Here is a 16,618-nt window from a genome sequence, read left to right as displayed (position 1 = left end):
GTTACTGATTTGCCCCCATCGGAGAGCCCTGACTGCCCTTCCTGAATGAGGCAGATGTGCCCACGGGGAGCAGGGACGGACCTGTTGGGCAGAGCCTTGGCTGGCTTTTGCCCTGGCCGACCTGTCTCTCCCCCTCCCCACGGCCCTGTGTCTGTACCCGTTTCTACCTCTGGCCGTGGGTGTCCGGCTGGAGGCCGGAGCCCAGGATGGGGAGCCTGTGCTGGGTGAGCCCTGGGCGGGGTCAGTGTTGCCAAGGAGGGCTCCCCATGATCTGGTGGTTTGGTTTGGTTTTCTGTTCCTGCAGAGGAAGCGGCTGGCGTCCAACTATCTCAACACCCCCCTGTTCCTCACAGCAAGAGGTAAGCACTTCTCCCGCAGGGTAGCTGTGGGCTGGGCTGGGCCGTACCTCCCTCCACTGGCAGCGGCCCGGCTACCCAGCCTGCCCTGTCCACAGCAGCGGCCACATGGCTGCTGACCGGTGGATGGCGCATCACAGCTCACCAGGCCCTCTGCGCCGTGGCCACGCTTGTCCTCACGTACCACGTTACCTCCCTGGGCCTTGGTTTGCTGATCTATAGAAAACGGGCCCATAATAGTCCCGGCCTCTCAGCTGGGACAGTGACAGGAGGGGTGAACATGACAGCACTTTGTAAACCGTCGAGTGCTGTGTACACGCAGGAGCTGTTTTTGCCACTGGATGGTATGCTTTCCAGAAATTAAAAAGAAAACTGTTTTTTGTGATCATTAAAATATGTGGTTTGGCATCACTCACTAGAATGGAAGTGCTTTATGGCTGAAGACGAGTTGACAGTAAGTCACTCTGAGGGATCCCTGGAGCAATGTTTCCTCCGCAGGTCAGCTCACTGCTGCCATGTGCCTCAGGGAGCTCAGGGGCCACGGTGAACCTACCTCTGGGTGGGTCCTGGCCATGACTGCGGCAGAGACCTTTACTTCCATGGTGCCCTGGATGAGAACCCAGGTGTCACTGGGGCCTGTGATACTCCCATCAGGCCCTGGGTGAGGACCCAGGAGTCACTGGGGCCTGTGACACTCCTATCAGGCCGTGGGTGAGAACCCAGGTGTCACTGGGGCCTGTGACACTCCCATCAGGCCCTGGGTGAGGGCCCAGGTGTCACTGGGGCCTGTGACACTCCCATCAGGCCCTGGGTGAGGACCCAGGTGTCACTGGGGCCTGTGATACTCCCATCAGGCTGACCCAAGAGTCACTGGGGCCTGTGACACTCCAATCAGGCCCTGGGGGAGGACCCAGGAGTCACTGGGGCCTGTGACACTCCCATCAGGCCCTGGGGGAGGACCCAGGAGTCACTGGGGCCTGTGACACTCCCATCAGGCTCCTTTCACACTGGGCCTCGTGGACTCCAGTCCTGACTGGTGCCCCTCCCGTGCCCTCTAACATGCTCTCCACCCTTCTTCCCTGTGCTAGCCAATGAGGACCCCTGCTGGAAGGTACGTGTCCCCTGGTCTTCACGCCTGGTTGGGGGGGTGGCGGGCATGCTTTCCATACAGTTCAGGTAGGGTCACTCCTGGCAAGGGGCGCGGGACCCCAGCATCCTGCTGCCCTGGAGTGGAGCTGAGGGCCTCGGCCTCCGTCCTCGGTGCTGAGGGCTTCGTACACCACCAGTCCACTTTTCAGCCTGCCCGGCAGAGTTGGACATCACCACAGGGCTCAGCCCGCAGGTTCAAGCAGGAGCCCTCCAGACGCAGGGACACCAGGAGCCACGAAGGCCTGAATGGAAGCAGCTGATGCTGGGTGCCAGTGTGTTCTGTCTGGCCTTGCTGTGTGACCCTGGGCAGAGCTGGTCCTCTCTGGTCTTCATTCCCTACCTCATAAGGGACTGGACTTGGGTCTCAGGGTCTCACCCCACATGCCCACATTTCAATGATCGTGTGAGACCCCAGCCCACCACGCATGCACCACGTCCCCGCTTCCCAGGATGCTGGCTGGTCATGACCTCATTTGTGGGCGCGGCTTCAGAGTTGATTTTCAGTGTCTTGCTTTACTAAGTTTCACATCTGATTGTAAAAGGCATTTCCAGTCCCTACACGCCTGTAACAGTCAAACCACTGGAAAGCACCACGTGCTGAAACTCCGTCAGGCCGCGTTGTTTGCAGCCATAACCCTGCGGTGTCGCAGATCGCAGCCGTGGCGGGCAGGCGTTGTCTGCAGCCTCCCTGTAGCTGTAGGCCGGCCCGGGCGTGGGGACAGCAGGTGCCTTGAGCCCGAGGCCTGCTGCGCGGAGCCCACACACCTGCAGGGGTGCTGGCTTTGAGGCAGGAGACCCAGATGCTGCTGGTTTCCAGGCCTGTGTCCCCTTGGTCATCACCCCTTCTCCTCCCCTCTCGAGCTGCTGAGAACCTGGCAGAAGAGCTGGGCCCCAGGCAGGTCCTGCACCCCACCCCCCAACTCCCAGCCCGGCTGACCCGCCCCCCACCCTCCCGTCTCTTCCAGAACGAGATCACCCACGATGAGCACTGTACTGCCTGCAAGCGAGGGGCCAACCTGCAGCCCTGCGGTACCTGCCCAGGGGCCTACCACCTCAGCTGCCTGGACCCGCCCCTCAAGACAGCACCCAAGGGCGTGTGGGTGTGCCCCAAGTGCCAGCAGAAGGTACAGGAGGCCGTGCTCCTGGGGAGCGGCCGCACCCTCACCCTCACCATCTCCCGGAACCGCGGGGCCCTCCCTCACCCGGCACAGTGTCTGAGGCCACTCACCGTCTCTTTTTCCTGGGTCGTCCCCGCCGTGAGCAGAGGCGGGGAAGGCCGTGGAGGGCTGAGGAAGGAGCTGGGTGAGGAGCAGCCTTTTGCAACTTGGGCACAATTGCCGTTTGGCCCAGGATAATCCATTTTGGGGGCCGTCCTGTGCACTGCAGGGTGTTCAGCAGTGTCCCTGGCCTCCACCCACTAGATGCCAACGGCAGCCCCCATCGTGGCCGTCTCAGACACTGCCGGTGAGGACCACGGGTGCGGAGTGAGCAGAGGTTCCCTCTGCAGCTGTCTGACTTGGTGACTCCAGATTTCCCAGGGAAGAACCGCACTAACGACACAAACCACAAAAAACAGTGCCAGTTAGCACGTTTGATCTCACTGATGACAACATGCAAATGAAAAGCTATCAAATTAGCAAAAACGACAGCACTCCCTTCTGGCGATGGTGCGGTGAAGCGGGCACTCGTACGTGTTGCCTTAAAGACGTGTACACTTTTTAAACCCGGCGTCTTGCTTTGGGGAATAGAGTCTAAGGAAATAGTTCTATACAGGTAAAGTTCTGTGCAAAAAGAAGCCCCTCAGCCTTTCTTTATAAAAGGGAGAGAAGGAACCAGCCTGGCTTCCCCCCAGGAGTTGGTGGAGTAGATTCCAGCGCTTTACTCAGTGAGATGTGGTCACTGAAAATGATTTTTTACAAGGATTTTGAGGTTCTTTGGGATGTGTTCATTATTTGGGATTACGTTTAAAAAAAAAATAAAAATAGGACTTCCCTGGTGGTCCAGTGGTTAAGACTTCACGCTTCCAGTGCAGGAGGGAGCGCGGGTTCGATCCCTCGTTGGGAAAGATCCCACGTGCCATGTGGTGCGGCCAAAAATAAATAAATAAAACACAGGTTTTATAGCTGCTGTAGAGTTTGATCATCAGCTGTCTGAGAAAAAACAGTGTGCGGAATAACAAAAACCTGGGAGAAAATACCTGTGTTTGACTGGGTGGTGGGGAAGTTATCAGTGTTTTTAAAAGTAGGCTTTTCTACAGAATGTATTACTTGTAAAATCATTGGGGAGTCATCTTTTTTTCAAAAAACATAACTCTCGGGGCTTCCCTGGTGGCGCAGTGGTTGAGAGTCCGCTTGCCAACGCAGGGGACACAGGTTCGTGCCCCGGTCCGGGAAGACCCCACATGCCGCGGAGCGGCTGGGCCCGTGAGCCATGGCCGCTGAGGCTGCGCGTCCAGAGCCTGTGCTCTGCAACAGGAGAGGCCACAACAGTGAGAGGCCCGCATACCGCAAAAAAAAACAAAGAAAAAACAAAAATCAAACATAACTCTCGTGATTGCCTGTCACTCTGGGTTTTGTGGGGACCTAGGGAGAGGGTGGATATGACAGCCCAGGGAGCTCTTCCCCCACCCCGGCCCCTACCGCCAGCCCGGGTTACACAGCCAGGGCGTGGCGGGCCCCCAGGCTGTCCGCTGCCTCAGTTCCCCGTCTGCCCTCCAGGCCTTAAAGAAAGACGAAGGTGTGCCCTGGACCGGGATGCTGGCTATTGTGCACTCCTACGTCACCCATAAGACAGGTAAGAAAGACACCCTAGGGAGCTGGGAAAGGGCCCCGATTCCCTTTTGTCCAACCCCGCCCCTAGACCGCTGGACTCACTTTGGGCCCAGCAGAGGCTGTTCTGGGCCAAAGACCCCTGGGACTAGTTCTGTGTGCAGGGCAGTTACTGCGGGGATGGAATTCCAGTCCCCGTGCATCCAGCGAGAGCCACCGGCCCCTGCAGGAGGATGTGGCCAGAATGACCTATAGGCACGGGCCTAGGATTCTTTCTACCTCTCCTGCTCAGCCACGGCCCAGCCCCTGCTTGCCTGCAGTTCCCTGTGGGGCCTGGTCTTCTCTTTCACAGTCAAAGAAGAGGAGAAGCGGAAGCTGCTGCAGAGGGGCAGCGAGCTACAGAGCGAGCGCCGGCAGCTGGAGGAGCGGGACCGGCTCCTGGCCTCGGCAGTGAAGGTGCGCGGGGCGGGGGTGCGGCGTCGGCCCTTAGAACCACAGGGTGTAGAGCCAAAGCGTCGCTGTCTGCTTACTGAGGCCCCAGGAGGAGACAGACTCACCACCATCACTTAGCGAGTCAGCAGGTGGAGAAGGCAGCTGTGTGACTCATTCCACAACTAGTTGTCCAGCAGTTGAGCATCTGGCTCTGTTCCTTCTCAGCTCTGTGACCTCAGCAAGGCCCTGACCATCTCTGAACCTCAGTTTCTTGTATAAAGTGAACACAGTGATTTCTTCTCCGTAGAGTGGTGATAAACAAGATGATGATAATGGTGGTGGTGATGATGGTGATGATGGTGGTGGTGGTGATGGTGGTGATGGTGATGATGGAGGTGATGGTGATGGTGGTGATGATGGAGGTGGTGGTGATGGTGGTGGTGATGATGGTGATGGTGGTGGTGGTGATGATGGTGGTGGTGGTGATGGAAGTGATGGTGGTGGTGGTGGTGGTGATGATGGTGATGATGGAGGTGATAGTGATGGTGCTGATGGTGGTGGTGATGTTGGTAACAGCAACTGGTAAAACCCTTTAAATGTAGTATCCCGTTTAATCCTCTCCATAACTCTATGAAGAGCCTCTGTGATTATTCTTAGAGTTTGGGACTCAGACTCAAGGAGTTTATTTGCCCAGGCAGCAAATAATTAAAACTCTAACTTGAGGCGTCAGTCCTTAACCACTTCACTGTGTCGCTATGATATATAAAGGCTAGAAAAACCCATGAATACAGCAGGCAAGAGGAAGAGCAGAAAACTGGCCAGCGGCCTGGAGGTCTGCAGGGCTGCACTTGAGCCAGAACAGGCTCGGAGCTTCCTCCGGCAGCAGAGGTCGATGTGTCAGCTAGGCAGCCTCACAGCCGCGAGGCAGGGCGTTCCCGCACTCCTGCACGAGCACATCGTTTCCAGCCTGAATGTTCAGAACAGGCTTCTCCTGCGGGCCTGGCTGCCGTTTAATTCCATTTCTCGCTTCTGCCTGGTGTGCGCGAGGCCCTCTTCCTGGTTTCTTTCAGCCTCTGCGGTGGAAGGGAGGGGCTTTCCGAGAAAGCGCTGAGGGGTGGCTGCCCCAGGTGGCTTGTGTCACTGAATTCTGAGACCCTTCTCTCTGACACCCTCCCCCCGACAGAAATGCCTGGAGCTTAAGACGAGCCTGCTGGCCCAGCAGAGGGGCACCCAGTCGTCCCTGGACCGCCTGAGGGCCCTCCTGAGACTGATACAGGGCGAGCAGATGCTCCAGGTCACCATGACGACCACCAGCCCCGCCCCGCTGCTGGCCGGGCCCTGGACCAAGCCCTCAGCAGCGGCCATGCACTCTGCCCTCCAGCACCCCCCGGGGCACAACTGACCCCAAGGGACCCGTCTTCACACCCACGGAAAGTCACTGGGACCCTGTTCGCAAGACCTGAGGGTTCTGTCAGCCTTAATTCATACACACTATGAATTTCAGACAAAAATAAAACCAGACAGAGACAGGAAAGAAGGGAGAAGAAGCTGAGTGAGAGTCCTAGAGCCAGGATGGGTGGGGATGGAGTCCTGCGCCCTCCAGGTCAGATGGGACGCCCGGAAGCCAGGTCGGGGCACAGAGTCAACTCCCTGCTGTTGGGGGGCTGCCCGGGCCTCCGGCTTCTGGACACAGCTGTCTCCTGGGCCTCGTGCCACCCCCGCGGGAGAGAGAAGGGCCGAGGTGCCCTGTGGGAGGGGAGCTGAGGACACGACGTAGCCAAGTAGTAGAGCTAGTTGGGGCGAGAGGCGGGTAGCAAATCTAGGTAGACTCAGCCGCCCGCCCCCACGGGGCCGTCGGGCTCACGCCAGGCCTTCCAGAACGCCCATCCCTGTTGTCAGTGTTATTAGCGTTCAGAATCGCAGCTGTTTAACTTGAAGGACGCTCCCCAGGGGACGCTGCTGTGGCCCGGCCAGGCCTCCGTCTGCCCCCCGGTCTTGGGGGCGCCCTCGCCGTGCGCCTCCCTCCTCCGCTGACTTTTTGGACTCCTCTTGCCCTCGATGTCTTTTTCTCGTGGAGTTTCTGGGCGAGAGATGGAGCTGCAGCCACGCCAGGGAGGCGTTTGGCAGGTTTTCTATTTTGGGTTGAATCGTTCAACTTAACGACTGAAGCCTTTTCTTTCCTCCTTTTGAAGAGCCGATATAGTATTCCATTCCTCTTTTCTTGCCAGTACAGACACTATGCCAAAAAATAACTTTACATTTTTGTATGGCGTTTTTATTGTGAGATATTTAATGTGAAGGGGACACTTGGTGACTTCTATTCCTGTTCACAGTGGTCTCTGCTGCCAGGATGAACGGAAAACCCCTCGGGCGGGGGAGCTGCCAAACTGGAGGGACCCAGAGGGTTTTTTAAGAAGTGGGGGGAGGGGGAGGAAGAGAGGGCAGTGGCCTCGGGAGACTAAAGGGTCCCTCTTGCTGTCTCCATGAGAGCGAAGGGTGCCCGCCGCCCTGCATCCGGGATGGGCCGTGCGGGCTCGTCACGCCCACTGGCTTCTCCAGTCCCGAGGGACTTAGCACAACAAGATGAGCGTCCGGGAGCCACAGGACTCCCACCCCCAGCACATCACACGGTGCCGAATTGCATTGAACATACGTGTGCGTGTGCACACGTGGCCCCAGACACGCATGCACGCACGCTGCCAGGTGCAGAGCAAGGAGGCTGGCCGGAATCCCGCAGACTGCCATGGTCCCTCCTGTCATTTTCACGACTCCGGGAGAAACTGTGCTGTACGATACAGATCTATTTTAATACACTTAACACTGGGTTGAACAAGATTTTTATATTCTTTTATTGATGAACAAAGTGAACTGTAAGACACACGTCTTACATATTGGTTACCCTAGATGCCAATTACGTATTACCGCGTGGCTTGCGATGTAAATGTCTTCAGGTTCCTTCTTTTGTTGGTTGGTTTTTCTTCTTGGATGGATTGAATTAAATTTTTTTTAAAATGTAACGGGAAGATATGAAAGGTTGGACCCGGGAGGGGTAGCTGCCAGTGTGTCTTGAGACTTAGTTTTTTGGACCAAGGAGGACCGTCCGATGGATAGCGGGACTAGAGAAAAAGTGTCTGTCTTAAATATGCCGATGTAGTTCTCCTCTGTACGATGCATTAAACTCGATGGATGGTTTCAAAGCCCTGTGGTTCGTTTCCCTGCCTTCAACAGAGAGGCCTCTGGGAGCCCATGGGGCAGGCAGGTGGGAGTTGGAGAGGTTGAAAATCAGGGTCCTGCCTCCTGGTCAGGTCCCCACCCCAAGGGAGGGAGGGAGGGAGAGAGGAGAGAGCTCTGGGGCGCCCTCCACGCACAGATCCCCCCGCCCCGGGAGGTGCAGGCGCACCTGTTGGGGCCAGGATTGATGGTTGCGAGGACCAGAACCCAGGCCAGGTATTGTATGGAGCCCAGGGGCCGTGTCCACACTGGCCCCTCTCAGCATCAATGTGACCGCTTTCTCTGCCTCCCGGGCAGTACCAAGCTCCCACAACCGCCCTGGGGCTTAGTCAAACTGGGAACAGCCCAACTGGGAAGCCGGACCCTCTGCATCCCTGCTCCAGACATTGTGCAGACGCCTCTGGTTGGCCCAGCGGGGAGAGGAGCCCACCGCTGGACCAGCTGTGGCCAGAGAATGGGACTGGATACAAAGTGACTGCCCCCTGGAGCCCCCAGTGGGAGTCCTGTCCCCCCCCGGCCCAGGTAACAGAGTCGGACTGCTCCAGCTTTTCTGCCTGATCACTGAACGCTGTGGACCCCGGGTCTGTGCTCCCTCCAGTCCTGAATTCTCACTGGCCTTGTCCAGCCTCCTGGCTTTCTGTCTCTGTGCCAGCGGCTCCCCGGTCTTCATCTCCAGCCCTGACCTCTGCCATGGACTCGAGCTGCCCACGGCCAGCCCCACTGATGTCAGCAGACATCTCAAACGGCTCGGTCTCCACCAGGCCAACCCCTCCCTCACCTACCCCATCCTGGGGGGATTCAGCCTTCCTAAGATGTGGGCTGGACCTCCACCCCTGGCCACTGGCCATCTGTCACCTGTGCCCTCAGAATATTAGCAGGATGTGCCCATGTCTCACCACCCACACCACCACCTGGGTCTCAGCCATCCTCTCCCCTGGATTACCGCATGGTCACCTTCCCCTTCCCCCGGCAGCCAGTGTGACGGCGCCTCTGTTAAACCCCTGCTACCCCTCCTTGCTCAGCAGAAGCTGAAGTGCCCAAGGCCACAGGACCTGCCTCCTCTGACCCCTTCAGCTTCCCTTCCTGCTCTGCTCCACTTTCATGGCTCTGTTCCAGCCACGTGGCCTCCGGGTGCTACTTGGAACCCACTGGGACTGCTCCCACCACAGGGCCTTTGCACATGCTGTGTCCTCACCCGCCTGCTCCTCCCCAGCTGTCTCCCTCACTTGCTTGGGGACATGACCACAGCCCCCTCCCAGTGCAGCTGTCCCCAGGCTCCCTCAACAAGACCTGGCATTTTCTCTCCTTCCCTGCTCTGATTCCTGAGACTTTCATAACCTACTATGAGTCACCTTCGTATGGTTTTGGCCACTTCATGAAGGCAGGCAGTTTGGAGACTGGAGGTCCGAGATCAAGGGGTAGCAGCAGGGCTGGTTCCTTCTGAGGCTGTGGGACAGAATCTGTTTCTGGCTTCTGTAGGCTCATCGCCCCGTCTCTGCTCCACCTGACATGGCCTTCTCCCTGTGTGCACGTCTGTGTTCAAATGTCCCTTTTTCATAAGAACAAGTCAGATAAGGACCCACCTTAATGATCTCACTTAAACTTAGTCATCCTGTTTCCAAGTCAGGTCACATTCACAAACACTGGGGGGTTAGGACTTCAACTTCTTTTCAGGGGGACACAATTCAACCCATAACAGACACCTTTCCGTAGGGTGTCTGTAAGCAGCTTCCCTGCGGCTTCTGCCCCCCGGGACCACCCAGGGCTGCCCCCCTTGCCTCGTCCGTCCCCACAGAGCCCACAGAGTGGAGAGGCCATGATGTCATCCTGCAGAGGAGCCTGTTCCCTGACGCCCTGCCGTGTGCCCACCCCACCTGGCTTCTTCCTCGGACCTGCTCTGACACGTCAGCCCCTCCCAGGGAACCTGAAGCACAGGGACCTAAAGGGACACACCCAGGTCACACGGCCAGCAGGTGACTTTATCCCAGGTGGTGGTTCCCGGCCACTCTGCCTCTCTGGACACTGGACGCTGGGCACATCGTGGGGCCTTTGTGGCTGGCTGGAGACCACCCCAACCAAGCTGCATGCATGCGCACTCCTGACCCGGCTAGCGGGCCAGTCTGGGGCTGCAGATGGCGACCTGCCCTCTGGGTGACTCCACCGAGGCGTGAAGGGACAGATGAGGGAGCACAGGCTAGCCAAGTGCTACTGACACACACTGCCCTTCCCCACTCTTTCAGCCCAGACTGCGTGTCCCACGGTGGGGGTGGGGGGCGCAGGGCTTCTTAACTCTGCTCTGCCCCCAACCCATCTCTCAGACTCCCCCATGGCTCCCCGAGAACAGTGCCTGCAGTTTCTGGGGATGCCGCTGGGTGGTTTCTGGTCCCCACCTCGATGTCCCACCCTCCCCTGAGCAGCAGCTCTGACTGTGACTGGGGGCTCCCCCAGGGACTCCCAAGGCGTCCTGGGGAGAAGTCTGAGCAGGTGGCTGCCATCTGAGAGTGGTGTGAGACCACCTTCCAGGCCACACCATCCACACCCTGTCCTGCCTGCTCCGTCCCCTGGGAGGACCCACAGAGCGCTGGGTGCTGGCCGTAGCTGCTGCTACATCCACTGGCCACCTTCTGCATGACGAGGCCCCAGCACCCATCCCCAAGGATCCCCGGTTTCCGAACAGAACGGAAGGACTCCCACCTACCGGCGGGGCAGCTCCGAACGCGTCCCTATTGTTGTCAGGTGACAGAGATCCACTGGTGCTAGTAGCGGCCCGCAGGTCCCTGCGGGGTGAGAAAACCAGGCTGAGGAAGGCTGGCTCCAGAGGGTGTGTGCAGATGTGCTTCTACCCCCAGTTTCTCCCACACCTGGAGTTAGCTCAGCAGGAGAAGCTGTCCCCACGGCCTCCACTGCTGAGGCTCTGGTGCCATGGAGGCACTGACCGGAAGTGGAGGGGAGGCCCAGCCAGGGATGGGCCACCTCTGGAAGTATGGCTTGCGCCAGCCCCAGAGAATCACTGTGTGTGTCTCTTCCAAATCCTCATTCACTGACTTCATGGTTTTTTTTTTTTGGCCTCACTGTGTAGTAGGCAGGATCCTAGTTCCCCAACCAGGGATCGACCTGTGCCCCCTGCAGTGGAAGGGCAGAGTCCTAACCACTGGACCACCAGGGAAGTCCATGACTTCATGTTGATAGTTCATAATTGGCCATGGTGGGAGTATTTACACCATGGAAATTGCAAATGCCACAAATCGGGGCTTTACATTCCTAGAGAGCCAGTGGTTAAACATGTAGAAGCAGACTGCTCTCTGTATGCATGTGTGTACACGTGTGCAGATGAGAGAGAAGTCGAGGAGGGTGGGTCCAAAGTAAACTTGTGTCCAGCATTAGCCAAAGTTGATGGGTTTGAAAATGCAACCCTAGATTCCTCACAAAACTTCCAGACAGAAGGAAATTCTCTGGTCTTAGCAGTTCACCAAAAATGTATGTCTCTAAACCGCAACAGTTTCACAAGGAGGCCGATATGTGTTAATTAACACATTTTCCGGCACTGATGTGAATGAGTTTGGCCAAATACTACCAAAATGTAATTTGACCAGTTTTTTGGGGGATCAAGAAAAATTATCCAAAACTTGGAGGTAAGGTATGCCTTTAATGTAATTCTAGGGGAGCAGTTCTCAAACCTGAGTGGGAATCAGAATCATCTGAGGGGCTGGTTGAAACTCAGATTGCCGGGGCCACCCCAGCTATGCTGTTTTGTTAAAGGATGGGCCACACGACCCAAGCCATGCAGGGAGAGAGCTCCCCAGGAATTTCACTGACACCATCAGGAAAGAAGCATCTGGTACTCAAGGTCCACGTAAGCTGGAGTACCTGGGAGCCATCTCTTTTCTTTTTTTAAACTTACAGAAGTATTTAAAGCCCCAGTTCCCTCTGTATGAGCACCCACCAGCTTCCGCTTACCTGCAACCCTTGGGGTGTTTCCAGTATATCCAGTGACGGTGGATCAGCTCTGCCCAGGCAATACAGCAAACTTCAGCCTCCAGAGGGCTGCAACCACACTTTTCCAAAGGGGTCTGAATCCTAGCCTTGGGGAGGGGTGTTTTCCTTCCAGGTGTCCCTTCCTTGGGTACACTCTCTTGCACTGTTCTTTAGGGGTCACTTTATACCTTCATAGTTACTTCCCTGTTACACTTAGTGATTGTTTATACCAAACTTTTCCTTTTAAAATTATTGTGTGGTTTCTGTTTCCTGGTTGAACACCTTATACCCTGAAACCATGTTAAATCACTTATTAGTTATCATGGCTGTTTGGTAGATCCCTCGTGGCTTTCTACATAAACAATTATGTCACCTGCAAATAGAGACAGTTTTACTTCTCTCTTTTCAATCTTTATGCCTATTATTTTTCTTGCCTTATTGCAATAGCTAGGACCTCCAATATAACTTGAATGGAAGTGGTGGGCGTAAGCATCCTTGTCTTGTTTCTGATTTTAGGGAAGAAGTTTCAACAGTTTGACCATTACGTATGTTATTTAATAGAAAGAGGAAGTTCTCTTCTATACTTAGTTTGCTTACATTTTTTGTTTGTTTGTTTGTTTGTTTTTTGCGGTACTCGGGCCTCTCACTGTTGTGGCCTCTCCCGTTGCGGGGCAACAGGCTCCGGACGCGCAGGCTCAGTGGCCATGGCTCACGGGCCCAGCCGCTCCGCGGCATGTGGGATCCTCCCGGACCGGGGCACGAACCCGTGTACCCTGCATCGGAAGGCGGACTCTCAACCACTGCGCCACCAGGGAAGCCCCATTTTTTTTTTTTTAAATCATGAATGGTTAGTAAATTTTGTCAAGTGCTTATACTACATTTATTTAAAAACGTGGATTTTCTCCATTGTTCTCTATATACAGTGAGTTATATCAATTTTCAATGTTTAACCAACCTTGAATTCTTGGGGTAAACTCTATGTAGTCATGATGTGGTATCTGTTTTATATTGCTTTATTTGATTTACTAATATTTTTAAAGTATTTTTGTATTTATGTTTGTGAGGGATATTGACTATAGATTGCTTTGCAGTGTCTGTCAAATTATGTTATTAAACAAGTGGAAAGTATTCTATTTTCTGAAAGAGCATCTTTATATTTGTTAGAATTCACCAGTGAAGCCATCTGGGCCAGGAATTTCATTGTGGGAAGACTTTATTTTTAATTTCAACATATTTAATATACAAGACTATTCAGATGTTATGTTTCATTTTGTGTCATTTTCAGTTAAGTTGAATTATTCAAGGAATTTTTCATCTCACCTATTTTGAATTTTTGGTATAAAGTTTCTCATAATATTTTAATTATCATTTTACCTTCTGTAGACTCTAAAGTGATCATTGCTTTCTCATTCTTAATTTGTGGTTTATTTTATCTTAATATATCTGGCTAGGGGTTCATGAATTTTATTTATCTTTTCAAAGAAGTAAAGTTTGGCTTTGTTAATTTTCTCTGTAGTTGTCTATTTTTTGTTATTATTTCATTCTTTATCATTTTCTTCCTTCTACTGATTTGTGTATATATATGTGTGTGTGTGTGTGTGTGTGTGTATACACACACACACATATATATATAATAGGCCCAGTAGGTTGAGGACCCCAGGCCTGGATAATCAGCTGTGTCCAAAGGGTGGCGTCAAATATATATACAGGCAGACCTTGCCTTATTGCAGTTTGCTTTATTGCACTTCACAGATATTGCATTTTTTTTTTACAAATTGAAGGTTTGTGGCAACCCTGCATCGAGCAAGTCTATCAGCACCATTTTTCCAACAGCATTTGCTCACTTCGTGTCTCTGTGTCACATCTGGTAGTTTTCACAATATTTCAAACTTTCATTATTATTATATTTGTTACGGTGATCTGTGATCAGTGATCTTTGATGTTACTACTATGACTCACTGAAGGCTCACATGATGGTTAACACTTTTTAGCAATGAAGTATTTTTTAAATTAAGGTATGTACATTGTTTCATTAGCCATAATGCTATTGCATGCTTAATATACTATAGTACAGCGCAAACACAACTTTTATATGCACTGGGAAACCAAAAAGTTCATGTGACTCACTTTATCGCAGTATTCACTTTTTTGCAGTGGTCTGGAACCAAACCTACAATATTTCCGAAGTCTGCCTGTATGTATAGTTTCTTAAGGCAGAGCATTAGTCATTGATTTTGGACTGTTCTTTTTTATTTTTATTTATTTCTAAAATAAGCATTTAGATTTCTCTCTAGGTATTGCTTTATCTCTGTTTCCCAATTGTCGATATTTTGCATTACTGCTCAGTTCAAATTATTTTCTCTCTTCCATTATGATTTCTTCTTTGACACGTGGATTCTTTAGAAATGTGCCTCCTTTTTCTTCCCCAAATTTTTTTCACACATTTAGGTTTTTCCTAGATATGCTTTTTATTACTAATTTGATTTCATTGTTGTCTTCATGTGATTTCAGTTCTTTTAAATTTATTGGGACTTGTTTTACGTCCCAGAATCTGGTCTATATTGGTGATTATATCACGTGCCATTGACAAGATTGTATATTCTTCTGTTGGTGAGTGTAGCACTCTATAAATGTCCATTAGGCCAAGGTGGTGGTAGTGTTGTTCAGACTATCTATGACTTTACCAACTTTTTATCTAGTTCATCTTTCAGTTGATGCAATATAGTACTAAAATCTCCAACTACAATTACGGAAATCCCTTAAATCTGTTGGCTTTTTGCTTTATGTGTTTAACTTATGTTATTAGGTACATTCATATTTATGATAGTTACGTCTTCTAAATAAATTGACCATTTTATCATTATAAAAGGTCACCCATGTTTAGTAATATTCTTTGTCTTAAAGCCTATCTATTATTAATATAGACACCCCAGACTTCTGACGCTCACTGTGTGCATGGTATATATTTTTGCATCCCTTTACTTTTGACCTATCTTTAAAGTGCATGTAGTTATGCCCTTTTTTTTTTTTTCTATCCATTTGGACAATATCTGCCCCTTAACTGTAGAGTCTAGTACATTAACACTAGAGATAATTTTATCAATACAGATGGATTTAGGTTTACCGTTTATATTATTTTTTTCCTTTTGTCCCCTGTGGTTTTTTTCCTCCTGTTTATCCTTTTTTGCCTTATTTAAACTTTTCTGAGTATTTTTAAGAAGTCACTTTTAACTTAGCTATTTTTAAAGCTATATCTCTTTGCATTATTTTTTAGTAGTTTTCTAGGGATTGTAATATACATCCTTACCTTTTCAGTTTACTTAGGATTAATATTGTACCACTTCATGTAAAAGGTAGAAACCTTGAAATAATATAAGTCCCTTGCTGCTGTACTCAGTGCTACAGCTGTCATATGTATTACGCCTACATATATTATAAATCCTATCAGACAATATTATATATATTTGCTTCAAACAATCCTGTTTACTTCTTTTAAATTAAGAGGGGAAAGTACTCTTTTGTTTAACCCAGATATTTATTGTTTCCAACATTTTTTTTAACATCTTTATTGGAGTATAATTGCTTTACAATGGTGTGTTAGTTTCTGCTTCACAACAAAATGAATCAGTTATATATATACATATGTTCCCATATACCCTCCCTCTTGCGTCTCCCTCCCACCCTCCCGATCCCACCCCTCTAGATGGTCACAAACCACCTAGCTGATCTCCCTGTGCTATGCGGCTGCTTCCCACTAGCTATCTACCTTACGCTTGGTAGTGTATATATGTCCATGCCTCTCTCTCGCTTTGTCACAGCTTACCCTTCCCCCTCCCCATATCCTCAAGTCCATTCTCTAGTAGGTCTGTGTCTTTATTCCTGTTTTACCCCTAGGTTCTTCATGACATTTTGTTTTTCTTAAATTCCATATATATGTGTTAGCATACGGTATTTGTCTCTCTCTTTCTGACTTACTTCACTCTCTATGACAGACTCTAGGTCTATCCACCTCATTACAAATAGCTCAATTTCATTTCTTTTTATGGCTGAGTAATATTCCATTGTATATATGTGCCACATCTTCCTTATTTATTGTTTCCAACAGTCTTTATTACCTCCTAAACATCCCGGTTTCAATGTGTTGTCATTTCCATCACCTTGAAGAAATTCCTGCGGCATTTGTTTGTGATGCAGATCTGCCAGTGAAAGAAGTTCCTTGGTTTTCTTTCTTTTTTTTTTTTTTTGCGGTACGCGGGCCTCTCACTGTTGTTGTGGCCTCTCCCGTTGCAGAGCACAGGCTCCGGGCACGCAGGCTCAGCGATCATGGCTCACGGGCCCAGCCACTCCGCGGCATGTGGGATCTTCCCGGACTGGAGCACGAACCCGTGTCTCCTGCATCGGCAGGCGGACTCCCAACCACTGCGCCACCAGGGAAGCCCCCTTGGTTTTCTTTTACTTAAAAGGAGTTTTTATTTAACATTCATTCTTGAAGAGTATTTTTGGCTGATATAGAATTCTATTTTGAAACCTCTCCCCTCCTTTGTCCTTTTTTTTTTTTTTTTTTTCTTTTACGGTACGCGGGCCTCTCACTGTTGTGGCCTCTCCCGTTGCGGAGCACAGGCTCCGGACGCGCAGGCTTAGCGGCCATGGCTCACGGGCCCAGCCGCTCCGCGGCATGTGGGATCTTCCCGGACCGGGGCACGAACC

General features: G+C 51.7%; 1 protein-coding gene across 3 annotated transcripts in view; it reads left to right on the top strand.

Annotated features, from left to right (window-relative positions):
- The window catches only part of PHF21B (PHD finger protein 21B), a gene marked incomplete at both ends in the record, with an annotated part of 92,806 nt that extends 86,699 nt beyond the window's left edge, over positions 1-6,107 (top strand). For all 3 annotated transcript variants that reach the window (XM_082666590.1, XM_082666589.1, XM_082666591.1), the window contains 6 exons: positions 305-359; positions 1,445-1,467; positions 2,471-2,629; positions 4,223-4,298; positions 4,626-4,729; positions 5,889-6,107. In XM_082666590.1, coding sequence (XP_082522716.1) covers positions 305-359; positions 1,445-1,467; positions 2,471-2,629; positions 4,223-4,298; positions 4,626-4,729; positions 5,889-6,107 — 636 coding nt within the window. The remainder of the gene's footprint in view (positions 1-304; positions 360-1,444; positions 1,468-2,470; positions 2,630-4,222; positions 4,299-4,625; positions 4,730-5,888) is intronic.
- Between the last annotated feature and the right edge of the window lie 10,511 nt (positions 6,108-16,618).

The sequence above is a fragment of the Grampus griseus genome, assembly GCF_964374135.1.
Source record: "Grampus griseus genome assembly, chromosome: 11".
Lineage (NCBI taxonomy): Eukaryota > Metazoa > Chordata > Mammalia > Artiodactyla > Delphinidae > Grampus > Grampus griseus.
This window is presented reverse-complemented; position numbering and strand designations above follow the sequence as displayed.